The following is a 20,309-nucleotide window of genomic DNA, read 5'->3' on the forward strand; positions in this document are numbered from 1 at the left end:
GGCCAATAAAGAGGGAGTTTCAATATTCAAGTTTGAAGATGACTGAGGCCTGGATAGGGCACACTTGGGTGAGGAAGGGTCTTATCCTTTGGATGTTGTACAGTGTAAACCTACAGGATCGAGTGATCACTGCAATATATGCCTTGAAGGACAGCTGACTGTCCAGGACCATGGCTCTTGGCATTGGGAACAGAAGTTGTCGATGGAAAGTCTCTACAACTCAAAAATGTTTTGCAATACACTAGTTCATGTGTTTTATGGAGCTGCAGACTAGATGTCAGGCAGCCAACTGGCAAGGCTTGGGCCGACTCTGCAGGTTCATGAATCACCAAGAGGCTATTTCTGGGCCCACTTACTGAGACTCTTGCAAACAAGACATTTTTTACCATCTCATCCATTTGGTTTATAGATTATCCCGTAATTTAATGATGTGAGTAAGCAATAAACATTTTATTTTTCTGATTTATTGTTTAAAAAGTGCAAAGGAATGCAGAGAAATGCATCTACAGGATATGTGCCATTCATGAAATAGTAAAGCCAGCATATACATTTGTCATTACACCGACAAAACTCAATGAATAGTAAACGTTGAATTGACTAATGTGATTCCCTGATTAACCACTTAAACCCTCTAGTCTTACAGAAAAGGACTGTACTTGGATGGCTTTTTTCCATCTATTCCAATCTCTTGAACAAAAATAGCCGACCCACAAGTTTGGAAATTGTTTAAAATAAGCTTATTTGACTCTACTACTCAAATGTATTTATTTGAGTAGATTTTTTTAATTATATATTATGAATTACTTAATGCAGCATATATGTAGAAGAAATACAAGACAGTGTCAATGGCTGTAACTGTAGGCCTACATGACTCCTTCTGTTTCTTACTGTGGAGTTATGATGCCACCATCTGGTTACTATGTGTAAACACGACACAGGCAGTGATATGTACATTACACAAGCACACAAACACTATATAATTCATTGACCGGGGTCCCCCAAGAGTCTATCCTTGACGCCCTCCTCTATCTCTTCGCCGATAATAGCTGATCTACAAGCTCACAACACCTCGTAATGTGACGCATTGTGAGCTTGGAAATCTTCTATTTTCACCAAAAATGGTCGCATATTTTCGCTAAGGTTTTTGTGGTTAAATCTACTTTCACATATTTACATTAAATCTACAGTCATTCATGTGACATTTAGAGCTGAAGCTCATTTCCAGAGCAGCTTAGAATGAGTGCAACAGTAAATCTTTGGTTTTATGCTATTAACGTCATATCTGTACAGTATAGTAGTATAGCTAGTGCAGGTTGAAGTATCTTTAAATCATCAACCACATTCTCTTTTAATGTTTAACCCTTAATTATCCCAAATGAGGAAGTGCTGTTCATGCTAATGATGGGCTTAAAGGTTAACAGCCAGTGCCACTAAAACATTTTCTCGCCGTGACAGGTTTTGCTGAATGTGTTCCTGTACACATTTTTACACTATTCACACCCGGGAGGTGCCCAGACCATGCAAAGCCTTCAACTTAAAGACTTTATCAAACTACATTAAGGCATCTAGGTGACTTGAAATGAATGCAAGTGAATCAATTTGGTTTCACATTGTTCCTGTCATATTGCTCCCTGCTATGTTTGAATGCAAAGTATATTTTCATGAAGCTCTCTCTCTCTTTTTAATGGCTAGGGGAAGTGTTTTACCGAGCATGAATGCTGTGTTTCAGCATGGCACTGTTATAGCAATCCAGACCGCAAAAAGGCACTGCAAGTCTGCAAACATACTATTTGTTCTCTTAAAGCTCAATATAGATTAGATTAGGGCGAGTGCATTAATTGCCCAAGGGCACCTGGAAGGTAGTTGCTGAGAGGGAGCACTTTAAGGCAGGTACACATTGCAGGACCTTAAAGTGCTCGGGGGGTTATCTGATCGTTAAGCATTACACACTGCAGGAGTTTATTTCTTGAAATCGGCTGTCATAATATCGTTGTGGTCTTCACAACAGGATTGATCCCCGACAAGGGCTGACACACTGTAGGATAGTTCACTAGAATGCTATCTCCAGAGTCAGACCCAATACATACATTTGAGTTTATTCCAATTCATTTTAATCGACGTATCCCGTGATATGCCTCTCTCCCTCTCCCTCTCCCCCCTCTCTCGCTCTTTCTCTCTCTCTCTCTCTCTCTCTCCCTCTCTCTCGTCAAGTGCGCAGAAGCGGTCAGTGACAGCGTTGCCATGTCCGCTTATTATAAGCGACTTTGGGCTTGTTTTTCTGTAGAGTTGCTTGTAAATATTGGTTGTTGCGGGGTGCATTTTTTGGGCTTATTTGTGTAGTTGCTTATTTGGCCTTGTTTCCTAATGTTGTTTAAACCAGTGGTTTAAACAACACATAATATGTATTTGTCCGCAGACCCCCCTTCTGTAAATATGTTGTGCCATCAGACCCCCATACAAGATTTGTGTGGATTTGGAAAATATTCCACAATTTTCTTAAGATTTTTATTTGAAAATAGCTGCGACACGTTGTGAGCTTGTAGATCGGCTATTTTCAAATATCCAATGTATTTGTAAATAGGTTTAAAGTGCTCAAGTGGCCTTTTCTTGGGCTTGTTTTCATAGACCTGGTTGCTTATTTCTCTCGCAACATCTGGCAACGCTGTTCTGACACAACGTGCACATGCTGCACACACACACACACACACACACACACAGAGCTCGCTCTCGCTCTCACTCTCTGTCTCTCTCTCTCTCTCTCTCTCTCTCTCTTTCTCTCTCTCTGTACAATTCCTCTAAAATAAACAGCCCACCAGGCTCGCTCACTCTCTCATTTTGTTTTATAATGTTAACTTAATACAGGACTGGACGATAATATTGCGGTAGGGACTGTTTGTTGTGGTCAGATCCAGCGACGCCCCCCTAGCCACGGTGGCTGTAATGTGCTCTCATTGGCTGTAGCGTGCATCTCCTCGCAAGGTGGTCGCAGCCCCGTTCATATTGTATGATATTGTCTGCTGTCCTGTCCCAGACAGAGCTGAATATCTAACATGGTAGTTATCTGAAAACGGTCGGAAAGCCGTCGCAGAGCGGATAATCGCGGCCATATCGTCTCGCGGTGCCTTTCACACACAGCGAGCATTATCTCGCAGATCAAAGGCCGATCTGCGTCAGATCGGGAGGTTTTGTCGGCGAGCGCCAAAAAATGTCGGCGACAGCAATATCGGACCCAATCTCCTGCAGTCTGTACGGGCCCTTACTATATTTTAGGCACTTGGAGGACAATTATCCTGAGTGGGTTGCAACATTCCTCATCGCCAACATAAAAATCACACAACTGTAAGCAGTGCCAGCATCAGAGGCATATTTTCCTGACAACATTACAGTGTTCCTCACAATACAACAGAGAGATATCTGAAACAAAAAGGAGGCTAAGGAGAGAGGTAGATGGATTTTTTACAAGGCCATATTGCTGTCAGGCAGAAACCTTGTAATTCCATATTTCATCCTTTTTGTTTTCTGATGCACTGTCTGCTATTTTTGTAATTTAAAAAATAAATAATCTGCCGATAATGAAATGCCCAAAATAGGGACTCCTTGCTGAAAATGTTTGTCAATGGGTTTTTCATAAAAATGTAACCAATGAAAAGTATTAACAAGAGCTTATGACTAAATAATAACTACATTGGATCTATTGGAACAAAATGGGTTCTTTTTCAATTTCCTGAAAAGTAACTGTTTTGGTCAAACTTTCCACCCGACAGCAACAATATCCGACTTCACAACTCTTGCACTACCACCTAAGGATTGCAAAGATCCTGATTGCAACAATTCTGTTGAAAGACGTGAGAGAATTACACTTTGACCCCTACTTACTAAAGCTGTTTCTCAACCAAATTCAGGTCCCAGTGTGAAACCAAACATTCATACCAGTGGTTTCCAATCTTTTTTCCTTGGCGCCCCCCTTCTTACATCTGACAATAGCTCAGACCACACGTGCACGCACGCATGTTTTTCAGACATGTTCACCACTCAAGCGCTGATCTACGTGTTGACACGTTGTGAGCTTATAGATCTGCCATTTTCAAAGCTTTTGAAAAGCGTTTTCTGTATGACAGGTTGGACTGATATCAAATTGAGAACTTGCACACTGACAGTGGATGAAAGCAAGTTATGATTTTGTGCAACAATGTTGGACTATCTACAAACAGTCAAAGCCTCATGCCCTACCCTTTTGGTGCCCTTCCCCAAGGGGGGCCCGGTCCAAAGGTTGGGAAACACTGGGCCATTTCTACCAATAGAAATGGCCTGACGAATCATCTAAATTTAAAACAAAACAAAAAGTCTGCATAGATACACTGGTAAACAATTTTGCATGTAAAATGAGGGCACTTGTAGTGGGAAACTTGGCTGGTTCAACTTTCTTTTCAGAAAAGAGCAAATGATCAGCAGGCAGCAAAGGTAGAAGGCAAAAAACAGAACCAGATGCAAACTGTTGATCCGATGTGGCGACCCCGGTGGGATTCTGCCGAAAGAAAAAGAAGGTCCATTTTCGGCACCACCACAGCTTGTTTGATCTCTTCTCGTTTGAGGAAACAGCTACTGGGGTCATTTCAGCAGCTGAGATGACCTCGGCGGAAGTCGCTCCACATGTCCAGCATCTCTGATGGTTTAAACCCGTTGACGATGACACGTTTGGCGTATGTGCACCTGTCATACTCCAGCCGCTTCACTTCAAACAGGTTCCTTAGCGTTAGGAAACTTTGCGCATAGGCAGGAGTGACACCCAGCACGCGTAAACATAAGCCGACGTAAACGTCCTCAAGGGGGATGACTCTGACGAACCGGGACGCCCAGGAGATCTTCGCCGCCAGGTCCACGGAGAATACGTACCCCGCCCCGGACACATACGGTGGGAAACTGTCCTCGGCGTAAACATCCTCCGAGAGATACCATTTACTGTTCCTGCCCCGTCGCGGACGTCCATCTCGAATGACCGAACCTGCAGTGGTGGAAAAAGTGCTCACATTTTTGTTTCAATACTGCAATGTGGAAATAATTCCGGAAGTCCGGAATTAAAAATTTACTTGAGTAAAAGTACAAAAGTATTGGTATCAAAATGTACTTTAAGTATCAAAAGTAGTAAAGTACACATTATGCAGAATGTCCCATTTCACAAGTATACAAAATGTATACAAATCTTTTGAAAGTAGCAGATCTTCAAGCTCACAATGCTTCGCATGGCGACACATTGTGAGCTTGTATATCGGCTATTTTCAAATGGCCAAAAGTATATAGGGCTAAAGTGGTTAATGTACGTTTTGTAATAATAATCAAAATCTTCGTATAATATTTGACTCTGAGAAGTAGAGGAGTAAAGGTCCTGAATATTGGAAATACTACAGTAAAGTAAAAAATACCTCAAAATTGTACTGAAGTACTTGCTGCAAGCAACTCTTAAGATCCTATTTTGAATATCTGTAATCTAGAGTTGCAATACCAACCAAAGTCCTATCTGATTTTATTAAACGACATTAAACTCACCAACATTGCAGCTGAAGGGAAAGCTTGAATTATCTGCAAAGTTTTTGTTTCATAAAAATCCACCGTAGACATGTTGTTGATGCGTTACTTTTTGTCAATACATTCTGTGCAGGTGATTATTTTGTTAAGTGTTGGGAGTTTGGAAGCGCTCTTTGGAAATCACTCAATGGCTTTGCAGATAGAAAGAGGATCATTCAAGCTTTCCGTACAGCTGCAATGTTGGTGAGTTTAATGTTGTTTAATACAATCAGATAGATTCAGATATGACTCTTCTGTGTAGTATGTTGTTTTGTATGGGCTTTCAAGGGTTGGTATTGCAACTCTAGATTCCAGATATTAAAACTAGAATCTAAGAGTTGCTTGCGGCTACTTAAGTGCTACTTAGGTAAATGTACTTAAGTTACTTTACACCACTGCAAACCTGTGATATAGCCCTGGCTGGGGGATCCGTCGAGAAGTTTGACGAGGTAGAAAACGTTGACGAAGATATCTGCATCCACCTTCATTGCATAGGAACCAGTCTGACAGTGCGTGGAGAGCCAGTGCATCATCATCATGGTCTTGATTGTCAAGTTTTGGTAGCTGTCCAGAAAGTCCATTTGGACCATGTCACCATGCTCCCTGCTCTCCTCTTCCAGGTCATGTTGCATGTGTTCCTGAAAGTCCTCCACGGGAGGAATGCCCATAAAGAACATGGTGAGCGTGTCCCGACCCTGGGGTAACAACAAACCGGTCGCCCCCCATGTTTTTCTAACAGCAGTCCTTGACTCAACATCTGCCGGAGCGACTGGGATCATTAAGACCAGGAAGGGGCTTCTGCCGTCACAAACAGCAGGCTGGTTGAGGACATACTTGTAGGTTGCTGGAGATATGACTCTGTGGGCTTGTGCAGAAACAGGTGTTGGCGTTGTTGGCACGTGGTGAGACTTGGATGTGACCACCAGCAGGATGTGCGCAGACAGCGCTAGCGCCGCCAAAACGGCAAGAAACTTCACCCACCTCCATGTTATCCTCATAGCAAACTTGAAAAGCAGTAGGTGGCAATGTTTGGCGCTGATTCTCGGGAATAAATCAGCCCCCTGTTGTTCATTTCTCGTTGGTTTCTTCTTGCTTATCCTGCAAACTTAAGTCCCACTGTCCCACTGTCCACACAGAAGCCACCGCCCCGCCAGGCCTTGTTTACTTATTGCGTTCCGGTGGGAAAACGACCCCCGAGCAACGAATACCAAAACTCTCGCCCCTAAACACAGTCACCCCTGGGCAAATCCGGCAACCTGGGGACTGCTAAACGTAACCTACCTCAGTAAACTATGCCTAAACCTTATTCCTAAACGTAACCTCAGTAAAACTGTGCCAAAACCTAACCTTATTACTAAACTTAACCTCAGTAAAACTATGCTTAACCTTATCCCCAGTAAAACAAATTACAAGAATTGCTGGTTTGCGAGCGGTCCGGGAAAGAAATGGGGGCGAGCGTGTTTTGGGGCGAGTCTTCCGGTTACCCCGAGGAACAACAAACACTCCCTTTAAATTTAATTACCTTCTGGCAGAGAGAGCGAGGACCGACATCACTGACTCAGTGCTGATGGGAAATGCTGCGTCGACTCGAGTCGACACAACTCGTTACTGATTCACTCGAGTCTGAATTACACCATCTTCTGGTGCGAAGTCCCTCAGGAGCCAAGTCAAGAAACGACTGCACTTTCACTGACTGATTTTTATTCATCCCCAGTATGTATAATATCGCTCCACTTCCGAAGTAGCGAGGCTACAACCAGAACTACAATGTTCCAGTTGATCAGTGACTCACGGCTGTGTCTGGTCTGCTGCCCCGCTGGACTCGAGTGTTGTCTTTTCTTTTTTGGAGCTTCCCGTAAAGAAGGAAGCACGTCAAACCAGCCAGACTGGTGCCACAGTGCGCTAATTTTAGCTCTGGAGCGTGTACAGACAGGCCTATCCAGTCACACTGGTGCAGATGTCTAAAATTTAAATCCATGGTGCATTATTCAAAGAGCGTTTTAACAGTGATACCAGAGGGACGTTGGGATTTGGGTATACTAGTATACACACTTGTAGAGTAGACTAGTTTAGTTCAGTGGTTCTCAACTTTTTCAGGCCTTGACCCCCCAAAATAATCATATTTGAACTGGGGACCCCCAACCCTGATAAGTACTTGGAATGTAAGAGTTGAGGCATTACATTTTCGGTTCCACAGTTAAATATTGTGAAAATAGCCGATCTACAAGCTCACACGCCTCGGCGCTGTAAGGCATTGTGAGCTTGTAGATAGGCTATTTTTCTTCTTATATAGTCTCTTATATTATTTGACAATTTGGCCAATGTTTGATCAGTTTTTATAGTATAGTTTGTTGATTACTTTTGATGCAGTAATGGTCTTTTTTATTTTCTTTCTTTTTTTAAAAGTCCTTAAATTGTCACTTCACTGTCATCTGGGAACCCCCCCAAAATCATGTGGGGGTCCCGATTCACAGGTTGAGAACCACTGGATAATACTAGTTTAGTTTGTAGTACAAAGTGACGTGGTTAGGCTAAGATATGGCCTAGTCATTCCCCAGCCTTTGATGGCCCCGCAGCAGCTGGGTGACCTTGCCGGGCAACGCACTCTGCTGAAGAGGAGGAACAAGCGTGGCGGGCGACAACATAGACATTGGAAGGCAAATCAACCCCCTGCTTCCGTTGACACCATCTCTGCTACCTGATGCTACCAACCACCACAACTTCCTTTTACGCAATGACTTGCTAGACAAACTATACTTTTCGCTCACATGACCAAATTGCTATGGCAACAGCTGAAATGTTTTAACTGTTAGAAAGAAAGCACCATATGGAGCTTCTCCCATATTCCTCCCCCCCAATATTCTATTGGCCTCTATCCTTTCAGATTGTCTTGGTGACCAGACTGCAACGAGGTTGATTGGAGCGATCGACCTGGGGTATTTCTGTTTAGGCATAGTCCCATTATGCTTTGGGAAGGGTTAAGTCTTTGACGAAGCTACCAAATCTAGCCAGACTACTGTGGCATATCTGGTTTAGACTTCGCAGGTCGTTACAAAAGTACAAACTTTGTACTTTGTATCCTACTTCCCACCTCGGACCATAATCATACTGGTTATCACCTCTTTCATGGTGCCCCACCCTGGATGGCGCTGTCCAGCACAGTGGTGCTGATTACACTGACTGAGCTATTATAATGAGCCCACAACCACTTCTAATACTTTGAGATGTTTTCCAGAATGTTTTGTTATTAATCATGAAACCATAATAAAATGTAATTAAGAAAGAAAAAGTGCAATATCAAGTAATTTCGGCAAAGTATAGGCTTATCAGCATTATTATGGCTCCCCACAAGTGTAGTGTCATCATTTTCATCTATGATGACGCTGAAAAAAGAAAACACACTTTACTTTTAAACAAACTTTGTTTTATTGTAATACGGTACAGAGAAACACCTGTTGTTCACCCAGTTATAAACAAAACAAAAAAATGGAAAACAAAAAATAAAATAAAAAAACTTAATTTACACAGGCATTCCTTACTTAGGGGGTCAGTGGTTTAGTAACCTGCACTAGCAGGGATTGAGGGATAGACAGAAGGGGGGTGGGGGTTACTAGATTTATCAATTTTCACTGTTTCCCCCCCTCAACATAGCATAGTGACCTTTTAACATCAATTGTAAATGGTCCCTTTTTTGTTTGTTTAGAGCATATCTTTTGTATTCAACAAACACATGACATTCTCTTGTTCCACGATATATGTACTGTATTCACATTTTGCAAAAACAAAACAAAAAACATAATCACCCATTTTATTTATATACTGAATAATAGGTCCTGCCTCGGATTCATAAAAGAGAAACAAAGCAAATCGAAACGTGTCAGCTTAAATTTGTCTTCCTCTGTTCTTTTAAGTTTTAAAATTGCATGATATGGTACTGTAACTGTGGAGAAGTCCACGGAGGCGATTGCATTACGCCTTCAGGTCTCACACAATCAACAGAAAATGAACATCATCCACATGAATATGTGTTAATTTATGTTTTCTATGACATTTTTCATTTCATGCCTATGTATCACTTCAGATGGCGACTTGTATCGAATGAGGGGTAAAGGGGCGAGGGACGGGTAAGGAGGATAAAGTGACATCAAGACAAATAAGTTGCACAAAGACAAACAAATGACATGTTAGAGAGGGACAACTCCTTGGAAAGTGAAGACATCTGACAGAGTGGTGCACTTGAGGTAAAATCCCTTTCAACCTTTTATGATAAAACATCTGGATTAGGATGAATGGAAATTCTGTACAAAGCACTGTCAGCATCTGACTTCTATGATAATCCAGTTTAAACATTTTTTATCAGTATTAGTGAAGATGTCCTGACACTAATCAAGACTTGTAAACAGCCTGTCCTCTCTGTGAACCCCAAAATGTGAAAGAAAATACTCTGGGTGTGTTCTTATCTGTACACAACATAACGCCCCCTGGCTGCAATCAAGTGCTGCTGCATGGTAAGATGAGTCAGAAAGAAAGAAAATGCTTGGGTGTGATAGAGTTTGCTCTCTTTGGTGCATGAATAGAATCTGCATGGGTTTTGATTTGAACTTCATATAAGTCCTTTTGTTTCTGTTATATATCACATCAATTTTGGCATTGACAGTATTACAACTGCACACAACCATATCATCCAGCAATGGATTGTGGGATTTGGAGTTGATTTAGAGTGGGAAGTTGATCTGTGCATGTGCTTGTGTCTGTCTATGAATGAATGGGTAGGAGGGGCCATCTGTTTGAGTGAGTGGAGGCGGCAGGGGCTCCTGGCAGTGGCTTTGGTAGCTGCGGTGGGATGTGTGGACTGGAATATCAGCTGGCACAGAGGACAGAAGAGGTGGGGGCATGGATTGGGGGGGAAGGGAGGAGGTGGTGGTCCAGAGTAGCAGCAGTTGGTTGGTCTATGAGCGTTTCCTCCTTCCCTCCAAATTTCTGAAGTTGGACGGCCTCATTTTCATCTCAGCAAACTCAATGGAGTGCTCATGGCCCTTCCAGTGGAACCAGTTAACCCCCTGAGAGAGATCAACAGGTGAAGGTTATCATCAGTGTATGCCGGAGGAGAAATAGGTCAGTGACAAGAAGTGAGTAATGCGAACCAAGAACAATTGACAGTATATGGCTATTCATATAAAGGCATCCCTTAATGATAATAATAATTTAATCTGGATAGCTGGGTTTAGAACGAGCTCAACATGATTTGCAGAGAGCATAAGGGCAGAGAGAACGATGGAGAGTGACAATATATAAAGAGGAAATAAGAAGCTTACATGCTTAATGCAGCAACTACATCAGTTCCTGTCTTTGGAAGGACTATCACTAAAACACTTAGAAATTGGTCTTGTCTTTTTCACTGTACCTTGCTGTGACTATTGTCCCCATATCTTCCCATGAGGTTGACACGGTGGCAGTTCTTATACCAGAAGGCACCCTTGTACGACAGGGCACAGTTGGTGACGGCAATGTCATTGTCGTGATCATACGTTGAAAATGGACGACCGTGGTGGTATGTCATAGAATCACCTGCAGGGGGCAAACGAGAAAAATAGTTCAACAATTGAGCTGCTGTATGATTTGTGGTATGAATTGTTGTGCAATTTAAATAAAGGGGGAAATCGTCACAATATGCCATTTGGACAGAGATGGGGAAAACGTGGCTTTAGTAGGAGTTTCTTCCTCTCGACCATTGCAGCCATACAAACTGCCTCACTGACATGTTGTTGTGTGTTAACTTACAGTAGGAAGTATGGATACAGTATATTGTGGAGATTCTACACTCGGTATGTATCGTCTTTATTGTATGTTATGTTGTTTGCTAATGTTTCTTATGTGTTCCATGTTGAACGGGCTGTGTTAACGAATATCCCTTCTAGAACAATAAAGTCTTACCGTACTATTTTAAAAACATGAATCAAGTTAGCTCTTCTAATATAATAATAATAAAAGGTCTTTACTTGGTGGCTAGATGATAATGAGTAATAAAATCCACTCACATATATTGCAGGCACTTACTTCGGTGCTGCTAACAGTACTTTGGCTGCATGTAATACACTGTAAATCTGGAGACTTAAACGAACAGTCTGGATTTGACTGTGTGCCAACTGCCATCATCTTTACATCCACAATCAAGCTGAAGAACACTTAGGGCTTTCATTGCTGTTGTGTAGAAGACAGACAGACAGACTCACCTGCAGTGCCACTGTACCCTCCTACATGGACCTTGTAGCGGGAACGTGGTTCTGAGATGGAGAACTTGTCATACTGAGCATAGGCTGTCTCTCCCTTGTCTCTCAGGTCCACACGCAGCTCGTACTGGCCTCCTGATGTGATCTTATGGAGATTAGATAGACCTACAAGGAGAGTGGAAACGCCCACACAATTAAAATGCACATACTAAATATTGAATAGGTGCATACTGTATAGGCATCAACATTATTATAAGACACTTCTGTCTCTTCTTGAATGTATCCATTTAGGTACAGTTTGTATGTAGCATGAATATTGTACATCTATCTATTCACCAATCCTTTGTCTCTGTGTGTGTCTGTCCCAGGCATAACTCGGACACCGTCCGAGTGTTTGACTTCAAACTTGGTGTGTAGTTTCAGTTTGGCATCTCTGATTGGCCAACCCAAGCCATTCCAATCAAAGTGGTAGCGTGTACATTGGGAATCCATTCACTTATGCCCATGTACGTCATCAACACTTGTATAACAAGTACAACTGGTATTTCATAAACAGGTGGGGCATGCATTCCCAACTTGTATAATTCCCAACTTGCATGGTTTATAAATAACCCATTGATTGTAACATCTAACGTTACAATCAATCTCTGTCATGTCCTGTGGTGTCCTCAAATGCTAAGTAGTTTATTTAAAGGAGTAGTTCACCCACAAAATGACTTATTTTCTATCAATTGCACACCCCATGAAGCCTTGAATTCATGGATTTTGTTTTGTTTTTGTTGCATTCCTATGCCACTAATTTGATTCCCGTCTCCTACCGGCTAATGCATCCGGTAGGAGACACAAAGTAAATTCTTTGTGTCTCCTACCGGAAATACACCCGGTCATCAAATTATTGGCTTAGTAATGCGACAAAAACTAAAACGAAATCATGAATTCAAGGCTTCATGGCGTGTGCAATTTATAGAAAATAAGTACTTTTTTGGGTGAACTACTCCTTTAAGATATAATGTTGTTTGTGTGTTTACCTGTTATCGTAGTTATTTTGTACCACTTAACTGATTTATTTAAACTCTAATTACTGTCTGCTAGTACTCACCCAACCAGAATTCATCGTTCATGTCTCCAAAGCCAGCAGTGTAGTTCTTCCAGTTACGGAAGAACTCCAGTTTCCCACTCTGACGTCTGATGAACACCTACAGCAATAAACAAACAATCAAACAAAAAAAAAATACATACACATTCACTCACTGTAGGTCACAATCTTGCATATCAGCTTCAGCTATTTTGCCACACAAGCAGGAAAGTACCTGCTGTAAAGGACTTAGTTGATATGGTTTAGAAGTAAAATGTCATATTTTATAAATAACCACATTATAATTTCACGTTGGCTTTTTTATTTTTCCATATTAGATCAAATGGTACAGTATTATGGGTTGAGTGACTTACAATCCATCCACCTCCATCAGTTGTCATGTCACAGTAGACCTGCAGGGGCTGGCTATCATCTCCACCCACGTAGATGGTGTACAGGCCTGAGGTGGTGTCTCCATTCAGCAGGGCCTGAGAGCAGTCTTTAGGGAATCTGTACAGCACCCCAGCTACACACACACACACACACACACACACACACACACACACACACACACACACACACACACACACACACACACACACACACACACACACACACACACACACACACACACACACACACACACACACACACACACACACACACACACACGTAGTTTACATTTAAGGCATTACAGCTCTTATTCAGAACAACACACCAGCTTACTATAAGGGGCCGTATCCACCGGCTGAAGACGGCAAGGTGCTCGCCTAAAAACGTCTCCAAACGCCCGAGTTGAAAATATTTCAGCTCTCAGCAAGCAGATGAAAATGCCACGTGAACAGGCGAGCGCAAAATAAAAGCTCCAAGTTACTGGGGTTTACAAAAACGTGGCGGCCATTAAGTGTTTAGATCAGACACACTGAAGCCTTCAGAGTAGACACAAGGCAGCAGCACTTTCCTATTATAGGACGATGACTCTAACCACCATGCATATTGTACTCACTGGTGGTAAAGACTGTAGTGACGAGCCTGCTCCTCTTGGGGCCAGCGATAGCCTGCAGTTTAACAGAGTACTCAGTGGAGGCACTCAGCTGGGCCATGTTGTAGGAGGTAGCAGTGGGGCTTAGAACCACTTCCTGTAGGAATAAGCCAAACAGAGAACAGCGTGTTAGTGGCTTGGCAGGTAACCGTCCATCCATTTTTAGACTCATTTCTATTGGGTGTAAAGTAGTTTGTAAAAAAAGTGAGTGTATGTAGTGTATCTTTTGAATTCTGGGATCTGTTGAACACCATCTGTCTGTATTTAGGTTTTGTCCCATCTACCCACCCTGACTGTTCCGTCAGTGGACTCAAAGCTGAGGATGTAACCAGTGATGTCAGCACGAGGGGGCCTCCATGTGAGCATGGAGCTCTCTGTCTGTATGTTACTGGCTGCCAAGTCCTGTGGGGCGTCAACATCTGGGGGGGGACACAGAAGAGTTGCAGTTGGACATTCAGTCTAGATAAAACCACTGGTTCTCACACCACCTAAATCAAAGACTATTAGGCAAAATACTTCCATTACGCCCATGTTTTCAGACAACTGCTGGATTAGAAATTATAGCCAAACTACATATTCAGGCCATGCGGTGTTGAGTAACAGAAGGTTTGTAGTTTTTAGCCAGCAGAGATGTACAGTACTAAACACAGTGTCCACCAGTGGCCAGAACACTGATTATGCCGATTACATTAGAGCTTATGAACAATATCAGAGATGTCTGTCATGTAGATCACTCACTTACCGGTGGTAAAATCAGTAGTGGTGGCTGCACTCTTAGCGGTGTCCCTCACTGCATAGACCTTGACGGTGTAGTGCGTGGCCGGGGCCAGGGAAGTCATCTCGAACTCCACAATGTTCCCTGACACACGCTCCATCACTGGGGCCACTGGAGAGAACACACGCAGACACACACGCGCACACACAAACGTACACGCACGCGCGCACACACACACACACACACACACAAACTTGTATTAGTTTTGTATTACTGTGCAGTATTTTTGTTCAAGTGTAGTGTTTCATGTTTTACATGGCATCATGTGAAAGAAAGTCAAATTTCTTTTTAGGCAAAGATCTGCTCCCTCAGGATAATCAAAACCAACAGCAACTTTGCAACATGAAACCAAACCAAAGGACACTGACACTGGAACATGAAATATTTGTGGTTTAACTGCAGTAATCCCCTGCAATGTCAATCTGCATGCTGTCCTTATCTTACCTTTAGGATTGCATGTCATGTGTGAGAGGTATTTCTGTGTATGTTCCACCTACCTGTGTCTGCGCTGTAGGTAATGACGTATCCATCTACTGTGGCAATGGCAGGCTGCCACAACAGTAAGGCCTCAGTGTCTGTGATGTTGACTGCAGTCAGACCACGAGGCTTGTCCAGAGCTGAAGCACACACACACACACACACACACACACACACACACACACACACACACACACACACACACACACACACACACACACACACACACACACACACACACACACACACACACACAATGTAGACAAGTGTCAAGTGAGATGTTTTTGTGATATACTTTCTGTTGTTGTCTATCCCCCTCCACTTTTCTAGCTGAACAGGTTTTATCGTCTTGTCGCTGTTTATATCACTTTTTTGTCATTGTGAAAATAACTAAAATAAACGTAACTAAAATGACCTAACCCCAATGAATCTAATCGTAATCATGTGGATGTACAGTGCATCTTACCTGTGGTGACATTATCGGAGCCGGGCTCACTCTCCCTCTGAGCTTTGACAGCGATGACAGTGATCTGGTAGGTGACCCCAGGGGTCAAGTTGGGCAGCTCCGTCTGAGACACAGAGCCATCCACCGTCACTGTCTTTGGACTTCCTGAATATCAAAGGAAAAGACATGAGAATCACCATGCCATCATGGAACTGTACCATCACATCACTGCAAAAGCATTGATGACATTTAGTCAGGTTGTCTTTAAACTTGCCAAATAGGAACTCATTTCATTAGCATCATCTAATTTCAACAGGATGTAATGCAAATTGAATTCCATTCTTCAATGGAATTACCTTTCCTTCATGGTTCAGCTATGAAGAGGTACAGTATGTGTAATTATCCGTAACTCAAAAAGTAAAACACCAGCCACCAGAGGGCAGAATTGCACTATTATACAAGGTTTGAGCTCATTAAAATGCCTTGTTTAGAAATCTGGAATCTTTTCTTTAGAAAGAAATACAAAATATTTATTAAAATGTATATATAAAAATAAACAATTTGCTGTTTCTAAAATTCTGAGTTTAAAGGTTTTCTAAAAAAAAGTAAATTTTGTCAACAAAAAACATACTTTAGGTCAGCAAAAAAAAAAAAGTTTTGTTTTTAGTTTTACATAAGATTTTGAGGCTGACTTAAAACAATAAATTGTGAGTTTTCTCAATGTTTCTTTTTTACCTTATAGGAACCTTAAGGATTCATCATGATGAAACGTTCAATCAAATGATGATTCAAATGTACACAACAGGTATTTAGTCAGCATTTAGCAATCGTAAGTCAATGTCTTAAATGTAGTTGTTAGAATCAAATTTTAGAAGGTTTGAGACAATGGATTTTAATTTGTGTATGGTTATATTTGTACAAACTCAGAGTTAAATGAACACTGAGGATTTCACAGCGTATACTCACCGCCATGAGTGTCTACATAGATGACACGGTAGCTGTCCACACGTGCCCTGGGCACCGTCCAGTGAACAGTAGCAGACGTATCGGTGACATCAGAGAATCGAATGCCCTTAGGGGTGCCCAGGTCTGGAAAATAACAACATAGAGACAGGAGGAGAAGAGACCAAATAGAAATCTACAGTTAGCAATTGTGTACCGGCTTCTGAAATGAGCAGACTGGAATGCAGAACGTACAATGTAAGAAACTGGACATCAGTACATGCCCATGCCTCAACCCGTTCTAGTGAGAATATTCCTGCCTTTGGAAAACACTTTTCTTCACATCATTAAGCAACGAGACAAGAACAGACACATGTATTTTGTTACAGAGAGGAGAGAGAGAGAGCGAGACAGAGCGAGAGAGAGAGAGAGAGAGAGAGAGAGAGAGAGAGAGAGAGAGAGAGAGAGAGAGAGAGAGAGAGCAAGACAGTGAGGTAGACGGACAAAGGGACCCGAGGAGCACAAGGCTCATGGCGACCGTCCCTGAGTCACAGCATCTTGTGTGACAGACCAAGGGAGATTACTTGCCCCCGTTGCAAGGAAAACACAAAAGTAAAACATGCACCCAAGAGTAAAGCCATACCCCCAGGGAGCACAGGGGACATAGACACTGGACAAAGACAACTTTCCCCTTATAGAGAGAGACAGAGACAGAGACAGAGACCAACACATGGACCTGAGCAGCCAAACATAACATTGTGGTAGGACTAGACAACTGGACGGACACAAAACTGCATGGATGAGACAGAACTGTTACAAGAAATAATGGAAGAGTCTCCTGAGCAGTTCTCCACAAAATGGCAGGCAATCAAGTGTGGACAGAGTGTGTGTTCACAGATACTGGGCCTGTTGGCGCTGCTCACTGGAACCACTCAGGAGCCCTGACCGACAGGATACTGAGACAGATAAAACGACGCACACACACACGCACACACAGTCACTGACACAAGGCAGACGAGGCTGGCCCTCATCAAAAATTCATGGCTTTCCAGGGAGCCTCCCATTAAATGGCAATAATAACCTTAATTTCTCGAGATAAGTGTTTTCATTAGACCAGATTGCTGCTTTAAGTGCCTTGGACAAATACCAGTACACTTGGTTATATCAGGTTAGTAAACAAAAACAGCTGCAATGACAGAGATACACAGGACACATGTTAGAACATTGACATTTTCACCTCTTGTCATGCTGTTATCGTCAGAGCAGAATCTGACAAAAAAAATAATGATATGAAGAAAAAATACACCACACTGACATGACACATTCAGTGTTGGGCAATAAAACAATTAAAAGCACCAGTTCATGGCAGTGAATTCACCAACGTTAGGCCATGGCTGCCGGTGTGGTGTGATACCGTGTACCTGTTCTTGCCACCTCCACAACAGACTTGGAGCGTCGTCCGGAAACAAGGCCAAAGATCTCAATTTTGTACTCTGTGTCTTCGGTGAGATCGGTGATAATCGTGCTCCTTTCCTCACTGCCCAGGACCAGCTCTTCCGGCTGGCTGAGCCCGCTATCTTCGCTGACCATTAGAACAAAGGTGTCAAAGATGTCCTCTTCAGCTGACCAGGCCAACCTAAAGCTCGCCGGGGTGATGTCAGAGACAAAGAGAGCCTCCACTTCTGGTTCAGTCTCTGAGCAACAAGAAGGTTCAAGGTTTAAAACAAAGTGTTAATAAAGGTTTACACCTCTCTGGAGCTCGAGAGCACGTTGACATTTGAGATGAAAAGAAAGCACAGACAAAGAAAGGCCAGTGATAACTGCAAGCGTAATGGCATCGGTGTCCAGACCAGATGCCATTTTTAGGATGTATTGTCCCCAGTAGTAGTCAAGCAAGAAAGAGAGAGAGCAGAGAGAGAGAGAGTGTGTGTGTGCGTGTGCGTGTGCGTGTGCGTGTGTGTGTGTGTGTGTGTGTGCGCGCGCACGTGGGGGGATAGATGAGTTTTACCCCAGCATGATATGAGGACAAAATCAGATTGAGGAAGTCAGACTGACAAAGACAGATAGCGATTCAAGAGTAGGGAGCATAGATTTTGTTGTTGTTTTTTCCCAGCAGAGATTTGTCAGGTACGTCTGGAGATAGTTAATCCTGATACAGCACATTGATAGCAAAATTGAATAATGCACCTGTCAGAACCACTGTGGTCAAAAAAAGTTTTTTCTTTGAAGAAGTATGTAATGCTCATGCTCATTGCCAAATAACAGCACAGACTGATGCTATCTAAAACAGTTTAATTACAACAATGTAAATCTATGTCTGTTCAGAAGGGAGTGCATATGTGTGTGCATAGTGATGTGAAAATCTGGCAGCTAACCAGTTGTTAACAGTGAGTAATAACGGCAGAAGGGAGGGAAGGGATGCTACACAGCAAAAATTCTCGTATCACTTTAACTGCGAGAGTGTAAAAATGGACCAGTAAGGGTTCACAGTTAAACACTGAGGATTTTACTGTGCAACGAGACAGGAGGAGGTCACAGCTGCTGAGAGGAAAAGCAGGAGAGCTGTGGAAGTGTCTGCTATGCTGTGGCCCTCCTGCTCCACAGATAATTAGCACGGAGAAACTTCCGGAAAGAACTGCGACGGCAGCAGTAACTTTGATGAGTAGATGGACCCCGAGTGCAAGCTATATGAGCCAGCTCAGTATAGCACCATCTCCTTCTGCAAACCCCAGCGCTCATTAAACCACCATACATCAAATGTGAGGGTTTCCAAGGTCCCTGAACTAGCCTGAACCCAGTCTGTATCTTTTTTTCCCCCCTCTCTTCTCTTCTTTTTCATTTTTTGAGGAAGGAAACAGGCATTCGCTGTGAGAAGAACTGGGTGGAAATGAGAAGAGGGGGCAGACAAATCCTGCAGAGCTGTCACTCTTCATTAGCCGCCAGGAGGCTTTAGCTGGTCACTGAGAGAGGGAGGGCCACATCCATCAAGAAATCTAACATGTGCAAAAGCTACTGATGCCCCCCCCCTCCTCCACCCACACACATCATCACTACCACCACCATCCATCCCCCTCCTCCCCACTTCCCTCCGCCTACACCCCCCGTCCCTCCACACCCCCTAGACCTTAGGGAACACAGTCCTTGCTCACAAAGGGGAGCCTGTTAGTGGCGGAGGTACAAGGCGCCAGCTAACCTGCACCCCCTCCGCCAAGTCCCAGTTCCCGTCCTTGCCCAACAAGCTCTTCAATAACTTTTACAGGATCCTGCTTGTGTTAATGTAAATCACAACAGAGCAGAGCATGTTGGGGGCGGCTTTTATGTGTCTCTCTGGGACTCCATCAGTCATTACTTTCACACTGCTGTCTTCCCAGTTATCGCAAGTTCCACTACATTTCTCTTTTGTCTTCCACCGTGGCATACTTCATTTTTTGTCATCATAGCCGTGACTCGCACCAGCCCCCCAAAATGCAATTCAAACAAAAATAATTGTGCTTGTTGTTGTGTCGGCAATTTGCGTTGCTTCATGGACCCGAGTGATGCCAATGTAAATGTTAAGATGGTTTTCACCCGCCATTAGCATGCAGACAATGGGGCCGGCTTGAGAGGATGCCATATTCAGCATGGACCCCAGCGGCCCTCTGGCACCCCAACACCAGAGCCCAGGGGCCATGGCAGCATGAGAATGAAGAGCCGTCTAGTCCATGGGGGAACAGGGGACGCATACAGAAGAGAGCCCTCACACAAAGTGACAAAAGCGCCTC

General features: G+C 43.1%; 2 protein-coding genes across 3 annotated transcripts in view; both read right to left on the reverse strand.

Annotated features, from left to right (window-relative positions):
* Positions 1 to 444: 444 nt before the first annotated feature.
* Positions 445 to 7,396, reverse strand: b3galt8 (beta-1,3-galactosyltransferase 8). The gene is made up of 2 exons (XM_080433891.1): positions 5,966 to 7,396; positions 445 to 5,002 (listed from the first exon to the last, which is right to left on the reverse strand). Exons 1-2 carry the CDS (start codon positions 6,558 to 6,560, stop codon positions 4,614 to 4,616), a joined length of 984 nt encoding a protein of 327 aa, XP_080290017.1. The 5' UTR covers positions 6,561 to 7,396; the 3' UTR covers positions 445 to 4,613.
* A 1,568-nt stretch (positions 7,397 to 8,964) lies between these two features.
* Positions 8,965 to 20,309, reverse strand: part of tncb (tenascin Cb) — a 48,573-nt gene continuing 37,228 nt past the window's right edge. The window contains exons 12-23 of one of the 2 annotated variants that reach the window (XM_080433890.1): positions 17,970 to 18,242; positions 16,573 to 16,695; positions 15,628 to 15,771; positions 15,182 to 15,301; positions 14,652 to 14,795; positions 14,198 to 14,328; positions 13,874 to 14,006; positions 13,242 to 13,393; positions 12,892 to 12,988; positions 11,796 to 11,957; positions 10,967 to 11,130; positions 8,965 to 10,622 (exon numbers count right to left, since the gene is read on the reverse strand). In XM_080433890.1, the coding sequence (XP_080290016.1) occupies positions 10,512 to 10,622; positions 10,967 to 11,130; positions 11,796 to 11,957; positions 12,892 to 12,988; positions 13,242 to 13,393; positions 13,874 to 14,006; positions 14,198 to 14,328; positions 14,652 to 14,795; positions 15,182 to 15,301; positions 15,628 to 15,771; positions 16,573 to 16,695; positions 17,970 to 18,242 (1,754 nt within the window). In that variant the 3' untranslated portion in view covers positions 8,965 to 10,511. The remainder of the gene's footprint in view (positions 10,623 to 10,966; positions 11,131 to 11,795; positions 11,958 to 12,891; positions 12,989 to 13,241; positions 13,394 to 13,873; positions 14,007 to 14,197; positions 14,329 to 14,651; positions 14,796 to 15,181; positions 15,302 to 15,627; positions 15,772 to 16,572; positions 16,696 to 17,969; positions 18,243 to 20,309) is intronic. The other variant, XM_080433889.1, reaches the window with a different exon arrangement.

The sequence above is a fragment of the Gymnoscopelus braueri genome, assembly GCF_963280865.1.
Source record: "Gymnoscopelus braueri genome assembly, chromosome: 7".
Classification (NCBI taxonomy): domain Eukaryota; kingdom Metazoa; phylum Chordata; class Actinopteri; order Myctophiformes; family Myctophidae; genus Gymnoscopelus; species Gymnoscopelus braueri.

Excerpts from the sequence above, each read along its gene's own strand:
- b3galt8 (XM_080433891.1), bottom strand. The coding sequence starts at position 6,560 with ATGAGGATAACATGGAGGTGGGTGAAGTTTCTTGCCGTTTTGGCGGCG. Across the intron at positions 5,003-5,965 it reads CAGCCAGGGCTATATCACAG|GTTCGGTCATTCGAGATGGA; the intron begins GTTTGCAGTGGT and ends CCACCACTGCAG.